Below are 10,094 nucleotides of genomic sequence, written 5' to 3'. Positions count from 1 at the left end.
CATGTGTCTTCTTTCCATCGTTTAAAATATCAAAAAAATCCTCATAATTTAAAGTTGTATTACCACCAATAATTTAGTTCAAACCGTCTCGTAATTTTTATGTTTTATAAATTTTTTTTTAAAGAAAATTGCTTTTTATTAAAGAAACAACTGTGTGAAATACCTATTTCAAGAAATATTTATGTGACTTCTAATGAGCAGAAACTTCAGTAACTTGTGTTTTTAAAATATCATCATAAAATTTATCTGCAATGTTTAAAGTTACCAATATACTATTGAATATTAATTTTTAATCTATACACTTTTTTAAATAAATTTACTCATTATTTATTAAAAAAAAAGATGCTTGTAAAATACTGATTTCAAAAAAGTTTTATGCGGCCTCTAGTGCAGGGCATGCGAACTTGTATAATAATCATGATTCCGTGGCGGCCTTTTCAATAGATGGCGCACATGTACTATTGTGTAGGGCTCTATGTGCATAGATAAATGAGTCTACCTAATTTACCGGCGTGCTGTCTGTTGTCAGTTCCATTATCTTTCAAAATTTCAAATGTGTTTGAGATTGTAGTGGAAAGATTATCGTGGCGTATATTTTATGATTAAATAGTTTTTCCTGATTTCTAAGTTTAGTTTTTATTGTGATTTTATGGACTAGTATAATACCTAGTCCTAGTGTGTTTTTCAGTTTATATTAAGGTAAGAAGTAGGTTAGTAACTAATGCACTTGGTTGTGACTACTACTTACATAATAATATTAATTGTACAGTTTTATTCCTATTTCAGTTTTTATGATGGTTAAATTAAGTTACTGCGCTGTTGCTGGATGCAGAGATATGGTGTCAACAAGGCACCGATTTACGTATCCTAATTACAATAATAAGGATTTATAAAAATGGGTACAGGCATGGTGGTAATGAAAAATTATTTTCTCTTGCACATGAGCAAGTATATAGGACTAGCAGGGTGTGTCATCACTTTAGACCTGAAGATGGATCCACAAATATGTACTTGAAGAAAGGCTCCTATCCCATGCTATTCTTACCGTCCTCTGCTTCTACCTCAAGTGCACGTTCAGGTAAATACATTGGTATACTTTAACATTTCTAATTTGGCTCGTGAGATGTGCAAAACAAGAAAAGAGAAGAAGCTGTGTGTTACGAATAAAGGAGTAACATAAACATACAGCGAAGGTCAGGCATATCTAACGACAAGTTATATTTGTTGTTTTACATAATTTATTAAAAATGCACTTGCATATTATATACCTATAAAATGTTCTTTTGTATTTTAGAGGAAGTACTGGGAACTGAAACTGTTCGTGAACTTTCTACACCAGAACCTCGACCAGAACTTTTGTGTACTACTCTCAGTAAGTGTTTTTGTTTAAATATAATAATTGCATATCTGCATATAGTGTGAATATTATGAAAAAAGTTGTTTATTAGCCTTTTTGTACAATTCGTGTAGTTATAACATATTTATTCAACATCGCGAAGCGATAGGCTGTCTATCAGCATTTAATTCTGCCACGATAACATTCGAAAGAACTAAAGCTGTCGACTTGAAATTTCGTACAGGAGTGGAGACCCATAAATACTCCATTGGGATTGTTTTTAAGCAAAATCAGTTTAATAGAAAAGAGGATGAAAAATAAATTACGATTGTCTCGGAAATAGCCTTGTAATATATAATTTGTAGCGTTCCAAAATATGCTGCTTCCAATTCTAGTATTATTTTCACCCTAAAAATAAGGTAGTGAGTGGAAAGAATATGTAAAGTGGGAACGGGTAGTAAAAATGTTTTTTTTAATGTATTTTCAAATTTCAATAATAAAGAATTATTTTCCAAATTTTATTTGAAACGTGATGTGGAATTACTGTTCCCATTGGCAGCGGTTTTTTCTATTTAATAAAATAGGTTTAATACTTAGATAACATGATTTTTTACAGAACATTCACTTCCTTCCACTTCCACTTCATTATTGGCTGATGTTGGTGTATTTAGAGAAGTACAACTAACCCCTAAGGCTAGAAAACTGTACAGAAGGGCCACAGGCCTGTTAAAGACAATGAGAACACTAAAAAGTCATAGAGCAAAACATCCTAGGAAACGGCTATATGAACAATTTACAAAGGATGAATTTCTAGAACACGTAACTACTCCATTGCCAAACTCAGTTGCAACTTTTATACAGTGTCAAATAACCCAGAGTACTAGAAGGCGCCACGGACGAAGATATTCTATAGATCAAAAAGTTCTGGAATTGGTTTTACCAAAGCAGAGTGGCAGAGCATATAAAACTATACAAAAATTGTTTTATCTTCCATCCAGAAAAACGTTATCAACATTATTACATCATATTCCTATTGGTGCTGGTATTAACGATCCGATATTTGACAACTTGAAGGCAATTTCAGCCTCGACTTACTTTTTTCTACATGTTAATTTGTAATTCTACTTATATGATCACCTAAATAAACTCATATTACTTTATTAATTGGACTTCATGATTTTTTTTTATATGTGTAAATATAAATTGGTGACTTCTTTTTGTAGGTGCTTTGTTTATTTACTGATAATTGATTAATATATATTGTTTTGATTTTTAAACTTTAAAATACAATAATTATTTAGTGTTAACATCTAGGAAAACAAGTTTACAGATGATTGGACCAGAATAAAATTACTTTTATTTTACAGTTTTCTTGCCAATGTTTCGGTGACTGTTTCAAATCTATTTAAGAGCTAAAATACATAGGTAGTGGAAATATGTGTATATAAATATTTCTACTATGTATTGTAGCCCTGAAAAAGGTGACAAATACTCACTAAAACATTGACAGTAAAAACTGTGAACTAAAGAGTTATTTTATTCTGATCCAAGCTGTGAACTTGTTTTCCAACTGAAAAAATTCATAAAAATATAAATTATTTATACACATATCTCCCCCAATAACTTATTGTGACCCCTATCTCCCCTATGTCTCAAACTCGGGCGGACTTCTCGTCAGAGGGCGCCCCATATGGCATCAAGTGGTGTAATGGGAGTTGCCTATCTATCTCTTCTATTATCTATGCTCTAGTGAATAGGCAACGCAATAACTACAACTGTTTAAGTATTTACCACAGATCACAGAAACAATGTATTTACTCACTAGATGGCGCATCTTTAAATTTTTTGTGTTGTAATAGGTCCTATTCTTTTATTAATTTTTTGGATTTGAAGGAATTTATACAGCCAATCAAAGATAAGAATTTTTAAACAGGCCAATAATAATGCACGAATAGCATTCGTGGCATCTCTAAATTCTAACCATAGAAACTTGAATTAATTTTTCTATGATTCTAATCAAAGATAATAGAACACGGTCATAATTTGTGGAATTTTAAAAAAATTGTGTATTGTGTGTGTATGTGTGTGTATTTTCTTGTGACTGAACATGCAAATTGTGCCTGAAACAAGTTAGTTAGGATGCCACTATAGAAAAGGTAAGAATTCAAAACATTTTCTATTATAACCTATATTAAATTTAAAAACAAACATTAACATTTGGAATGTAATAAAATATCTTAAAATAGATATCACAATAATATACAGGCTGTCTACTATAAGAGGGCCACTCTTATGGATCTCGTTTATTATACGACGTACGTCAAAAATCTTTGTGTTTTTTTGTTACATATTTTGAGGCATTTATGCTCGTTAAAACAAATTTGAGATCCATGGCCATAGCCAACTTTGTGAGTAATCATAAAAAAACTGGAAAAGTACCGAAAGTTTAGGATCATCTAACTTTTTTTTTTTTTGAGAGATGGAGAAAACATCTTTTCAACAGATTGTGGCTACAAAAATTGCTTGTTTTTTCCTCTTTAATGCGATATACTACATGTTGCCCATATCTTTTATATTATATTTTTACAATTTTGATAAAAAAAAATATACACATTTTCGTGTTAACGTAGAAATTGTTGTACTTCTTTTAAGTAAAATATAGATTTTCTTTTCACATTATTATAATATTGGTTTTTTACTTTGGAGAAAACTGAACCTTCAGTATTATTCTTGCACAGACAAAGTAGTTTACACTAAATGTAGCACGCTGTGAAAACAATGTGTTATCCCAGTAAGATCATTATTTAACAAATTGATTATTGTTATAGTTTATACATAACTGTTGGTTTGAAAATTGTTAAAGTTAACTGTGATTTGAAAAACTATAATTTTGAATAATAATGATATTTTCACATATTGAGAAGTGTAATATGTTTGTATTGTACTATCAGTGCAATTCTATTCACACACTTGCGGAATGTAGACCTTCGCTAATAAAATTAGCTGTTGTTAATAAAATAGGTAATGTTAGCATATTTTTAAATTATGTAAATAGGAAAACTGAGCCAAACAGTGAGAGAATTAAATGAACTACAATTTAAAGAAGGATAGTGCAAGAAGGATATTAAAAAAAAAGGTTTCAAATATTATAAGGTGAAAAAAATACATCTCTTTGCCTGCTTTGATAACAGTTTCTTTTGTCCGCGTAGAGGGCGCAGCAAATTACATACGATACTTCAAAAATTTGTTTACACCAAATTTTATTAAAATAAGTTTTCTCCATCTCCGGGTTTTTTTATTATTACTTATAAAGTTGTCCATGGATCTCAAAATTGTTTTTACAACCATCCAGGCCTTAAAAAATGCAACAAAAAACACAGAGATTTTTGACATGCATCGTGTATTAAGTGAGATACATAGGAGTGGCCTTCTTATAGTAGACAGCCTGTATACTTATATAACTAAAACATTGCTATACAACATCAACGAATACAAATTTAACAGGTATGTAGTAAATAAAACAATGATTAATAATACGTAGGTACATCAACGCCTGTACCTATTTTTTTAACTGCCTAAACTTGTTGATTTAACAATAAAGGGCAAAGATAATGATATATTCTTTAATATATATATAACAGAAATATATGTAAATATATTAATTGAGTCTGTAACTACTTATAAGAAACTGCAATTTAACTATAACCAACATATGGGTATAACAAAAAAATAATATACAGTTGTATGCAGAAATAGTTCCTAAATGATCCACATTTTATTCTGCTAACTACTGTACAAATCAGAAGGTACTTAAATCTTTATTTAGACTTAGCCCAATGATACAGCCCGATATGTTTGCTCAATACATTCAACTTAAAGTTAAACTTAAATTTAACTTCATTTCTGAGTATTTCGAATTTAAGTCCCCGTAACACTATTTTTCGTAAAAAATTTTGACATGTACAACTAGAATTTAACAAGTCTGTAATATATTTAAGTTAAACTATTCAAATAATTTTATTTTAGTTACATTGAGTGATGCTACATCTAGTTTATATCACAGTTGTTGGAAAAATGTTGAGCTAAATCTAGATAAAAACTTGGAATATAGTATACAAAAGAATGGGAATGACTGGTAGGGGTGATATGTTGGTTGCTTTCCCGCAAAGTTTAATCTCACTTTCCTGTAATAAAAAGTGTATTTGATCCACATTTTTTTATATAATTCCTTGATATACTTACATTACTGTTGCTCTTGATGCAACTCATGTAGAGCCTTCGAGGGAAATCGTTATTCAGAGCCCGGTAGCAGGCCAATGACATGTTATAGTCGACTTGTAGGGGTTCGGGCAATGAGACCCTCATATTCTCGTTCTCTTTGCACAGGTTGTTGATAACCAGGAGGATCATGTTGCTGCCTGAGACTCTTTGGACCATATATGGCCTGAAAAATCATCATTTTATATGTTTTGAAAGCTGTGGCTGTGGTTACATATACAGAGTGAGACAAATTTAACAACGGACACTTGCACAATTTAAAAAAATTGCTATTTTTTGCTTTCTCAGCTAATGGAAATTTATAAGTAATGGAAGTAATATTTGTTGTTTAATGCAAAATGAAAAAAATTGAAAAATCTATATAACCTACCTAGTGCAATCCGCCATGGTCTTATTGTACCCACTGTTTGAAATATTTCTCTCAGTGTAGTGAACTAAAGAGTACAGCCATATTATGTGATCGCAAGGCTCGGGCTTGGTCTTTGGAATGACGTATCTGCAAAACAAAACATTTTTATCGCTATCTATCTTAAAATATTTCTATCTGTTTCAACATTCCTTCAGGTGTTCCACAGAGATCTATTTCGGGTCCCCACGCTTCGTTCAACTCGTATAACTTTACCTCTGTATAAAATCCTTTTCCCCGTAAGGCATATCGGCAGACTCGTCATCGTGTATCATATGGTCGTTTTCATATTGGTGGTCTTCGTCGTACATGTGGTCTCTACCGTGATGGTCGGGGTACATTCCAGGGTCAGAGGAAAAGGACTCGAAGTGGTTCCCCAGCACCGATTGAGCAAAAAAGAGCATAGTACCCGCGACCCAGTTGAGGATACTGGAGAGATGAATGATAGGCTAAAAAAACATAAAGAAAATGTTAGGCAGATGAAAGCTCTTAATATTTTAAATGCAGATTTAAAGTGGATGTCAATTCGACTTTAATAAATTAAATAAAATGGTCCACAAGTTATAAAATACACGTTATGAAAAGTTAATGCTGGTGATATTTGATTAAGATTGTCAATATTGTTCTATAAATTTAAATACATACATAAATTCTATAATTCCTTTAGTTAGTGTTTGAAACTTCTTAAATATTTCTAATATTGCCAGAATATTGCGTTATTTAAGGTCATGACAAAGAAGACATTTTTTTTGGCATTTATGTCCAAAGTACATAAGGTCGAAAATCGATCTAGTAAAAATTTTGGGAAATTCTTGGCGAGAATGTGCACTATGGGCCTATTATTTGGCGTATGTGACGTCACTACTAAAAAGATCTATTTTCTATATCGTGAATGTATCTGCGATTAAGATATATATACACATAAGATTCATCTTCTATTAGCAAACTTGAGTTCGTATAAATAAATTATTCTTGTTTTACACCTGCACTTAAAATATTTTTCAAAATATATTCTAAGAACACTTTTAAAATACGCTATAGAAGCATCTCTATAAACATCTCAAATAAGTATGTAGTTACTTTCGTCTGTACTGTTCAATATACCTACCTAATGTTTAAAATGACGATTTCTACCATTCTAATGTTTGTCCGCAGAAGGTGTATCATTGGAAGTGTGACTTTGTGTAACAAAAAAAATGATCAAAGCCAAAGCAGAAAAACGCAAGCAAATCAAGGTAAGTGGCTAATATCTAATAACAAACATTGCCTGCACACAACCAAAAGTGAAAAATATATATAATAAACGGACGAGACAACATAAGGACAAACTAATAGACGACTAAAACTAAAATTAACATTATCACGGATGCCTCCCAAGATATTTTACTCTGTCCGCATGCCAGTATGTCAGACTCCTAAAAAAAAAAAACAAGAGGGATCAAATGTGGAGAATAGTGAGAGTGCAGTGCAAAATTGCATGTCCATATCGTACTAAGTAATGGACACTAGTAAATTGCACCGCCGTACTTTAATTAGGTGGAATTAGCAGTGTCCCGCCTTTCTGTTTTACATACTCAAGAGATATTTCTTATTAACAGGGCGATTTATTGAAAATCAACAGTTTTTTAGAGGTAGATTAGACTACCATGTATAGAGCTACGAGTCATATCTGTAAGTACGAATGTGTTAGACCAGACTGTGGTGTGATGCAAAAGTGTGACAATGATCGCTTTTGCTCCACAAGCATATCGAGACACAATAATTACATAAATTTTAAAAATATGGTTTGAAATAGAAATAAGTCAACTTGTATAATCAAAGTAACCTTTTCTATGAAACTTTGACATTTCTTTTTGCAATTTTGGGTAATTTTGAGATGGGTATCAAGACGTATTTTAGATATGGTCTTGGCTAAATCGAGTTTCCTCGTGCTTAAAACAGAAAAGAGGTTTGGGGGAAAGAGCGATACCAACGTTCATCTCCTCTTTGTTAAAGCAATCCCCGAAGCATTTTCTGTACAAGTTTTGTTCGGCATTCAGACATTCCCAGCTAGTGTGGTACTCTATCTTGGTGTACTCCGGGTACCTCAAAATATAGACGGAATCGTTGACGGGGGGACTGAGAGAATCGTCAATGGCTACGAAGAGCAAGTTTGCGGAAAAGTTTACTTTTTCGTTTCTCACCAAACGCGTCGAGATGTAGCTAAAAATCAAAGGATTTTTAACCGTAAAAGTGCTTTTTGTTCCAAACGTAAAATATTTAATTTTTCATAATTTGTTTAAAATTTTTGGGAGGATTCTTAACTAATTTTTTTAATAGAGTCATTTCCATAAACAATTTTCTGTATCCTGTTGTACAGGAATTACAAAAAAGTAGGTATTAAAAAAAATTATGAGATTTTCCATTTTGCTTGACACATAGTGTCAAAAAGTTGAAATTTTGCAGAATTTTACCTTATGCTGACATGTCTACATGTCTACAAAAAGTTACAGTATTTCATAAATGAAATCCTAAGTGAAAATTTTGCAAAAGCGAAACAATAATAAAGGAATTTCTGATCTAAAAAATAATATCCTTCAACGTTTTTATTTTCTCTAATCTAATATAGCTAGATTAATGAGAATTATTTTTGTTTACCTAATCAATATTTGACATTTTTACATTTCTTTCTTTTTAACAGATGTATAAGTATTCTATTATTAGCTGATGATAATTACGTTATTTAACAACAATATATTAAGTACTTATATATTTTTGTACTGATTATATTTAAACATATAATTATTAGTATTTATTATGAATATTTATTACTAGCATTTTGCTAGATATTGCTAGCGTAATTCAGTGTAATTTTTTTCTCTAGAATTGAACACTATTCAACTTGGAAACTAGACTGCTTAGGATAGGATTTTTTTCTTTGAATTAACTGAGTAATCATCTCTTTATCATCGGAACGTAGTTAAGGACCACCCTGTAGAATAAAGTCAACAAATAGCGTAACTACTTTTTTGTCTATCTTTTTTACTGGAATTCCACAAAATTATTTATAAAGTATTTAACATGGGAAACGACTCCATTGCAATAAAATTGAATATTCACTACTCTTTCTAATAGCTACCAAGCTTGGGAAAAATGTCGCTGAAATACACAACTCAAGAATTGGTTTTTCAAAGCAAAGGTATACCCAGCATTAAGTTTCTTGGTGATCCCTTGGTCTTTCAAGAAAAAGAACACAATTTCATTGCATCTACACACAACTAGACATTTTGGCGCACGCTTGAGCAATGTCTATTTTATTTATACAACTTTCCACATCACAGCCAAGCTCCTGGTATGCTGGTTTTTCTAGATTATTAATAAAGAAAATAAAACTAATAAGTTATGTTACGTTCTTTTGTTGTAAAAATGTTCGAAAATTACCTAAATCGTGAAAATGATTCTGGCATTTTGTCACATAAGAAACGCGCAGAAATGCTAGGCGCTAGTTGCAATTCCGCCAAACTGCACAATGACGTTTTTACTCTATAGTACGATCGTATTCGATGCAAAGTAATAAATCATTGCCTATCAAGGGAATCAGTGCAACACATTTTATAGGGGGTTTTGGAAATTGAATAATTTCTTTATGCATTATGGATTAATAATATATATTTATGAAGGACAAAATGAAAAACAAAGGCATCTCCTTCGCACATTGGGCGGCAGGACAACAATACATTTATTACTCCCTTCATTATCCCTCATATGACTTGTGTCTTGTGTTTTTTGCGGCGGCGCGCGTGCCGGCCTGGCGTGGTCAGTTTCGTTTCGGTTGTATTGGTGCTGCGTGTTTCTCGCTCGCGATATTTGTGAGGTTACAACTGTTATAAGTGCAATTATATTTCTTTCGGGCTATATGTGTGTTTCGCGCTATTATTTGAGAATTTGTGAGTGAAATCATATTTCTTGTGCTCCGTAACAAAAGTGTTTTTAGTGTTTTATTTGTGTGCTGTGTGTGTGTTTCGGGCTATTGTTTGTGAATCGTGAATGCTATTATAATTTCTGTGCTAGTGAAGTGAAGTTTTTTGTATTATT

General features: G+C 31.7%; 2 protein-coding genes across 3 annotated transcripts in view; one reads left to right on the top strand and one right to left on the bottom strand.

The window, feature by feature from the left end:
* Positions 1-615: 615 nt before the first annotated feature.
* Positions 616-2,477, top strand: LOC108914185. 2 transcript variants are annotated; one of them, XM_018719920.2, is made up of 4 exons: positions 616-699; positions 787-1,078; positions 1,295-1,372; positions 1,953-2,477. In XM_018719920.2, the coding sequence occupies exons 2-4, from the start codon at positions 1,006-1,008 to the stop codon at positions 2,453-2,455; spliced, it is 654 nt and encodes a 217-aa protein (XP_018575436.1). In that variant the 5' UTR covers positions 616-699; positions 787-1,005; the 3' UTR covers positions 2,456-2,477. The 2 variants fall into 2 exon arrangements, with proteins under 2 accessions (XP_018575436.1, XP_023311753.1); XM_023455985.1 differs by having other exon boundaries at positions 616-1,078.
* A 2,247-nt stretch (positions 2,478-4,724) lies between these two features.
* LOC108914181 (voltage-dependent calcium channel subunit alpha-2/delta-3) overlaps positions 4,725-10,094 on the bottom strand; it is a 26,408-nt gene continuing 21,038 nt past the window's right edge. The window contains exons 22-25 of the mRNA XM_018719917.2: positions 6,237-6,469; positions 5,985-6,110; positions 5,579-5,780; positions 4,725-5,520 (exon numbers count right to left, since the gene is read on the bottom strand). Of these exons, the coding sequence (XP_018575433.1) occupies positions 5,425-5,520; positions 5,579-5,780; positions 5,985-6,110; positions 6,237-6,469 (657 nt within the window). The 3' untranslated portion in view covers positions 4,725-5,424. The remainder of the gene's footprint in view (positions 5,521-5,578; positions 5,781-5,984; positions 6,111-6,236; positions 6,470-10,094) is intronic.

The sequence above is a fragment of the Anoplophora glabripennis genome, unplaced genomic scaffold, assembly GCF_000390285.2.
Source record: "Anoplophora glabripennis isolate ALB-LARVAE unplaced genomic scaffold, Agla_2.0 scaffold1080, whole genome shotgun sequence".
NCBI lineage: Eukaryota > Metazoa > Arthropoda > Insecta > Coleoptera > Cerambycidae > Anoplophora > Anoplophora glabripennis.
This window is presented reverse-complemented; position numbering and strand designations above follow the sequence as displayed.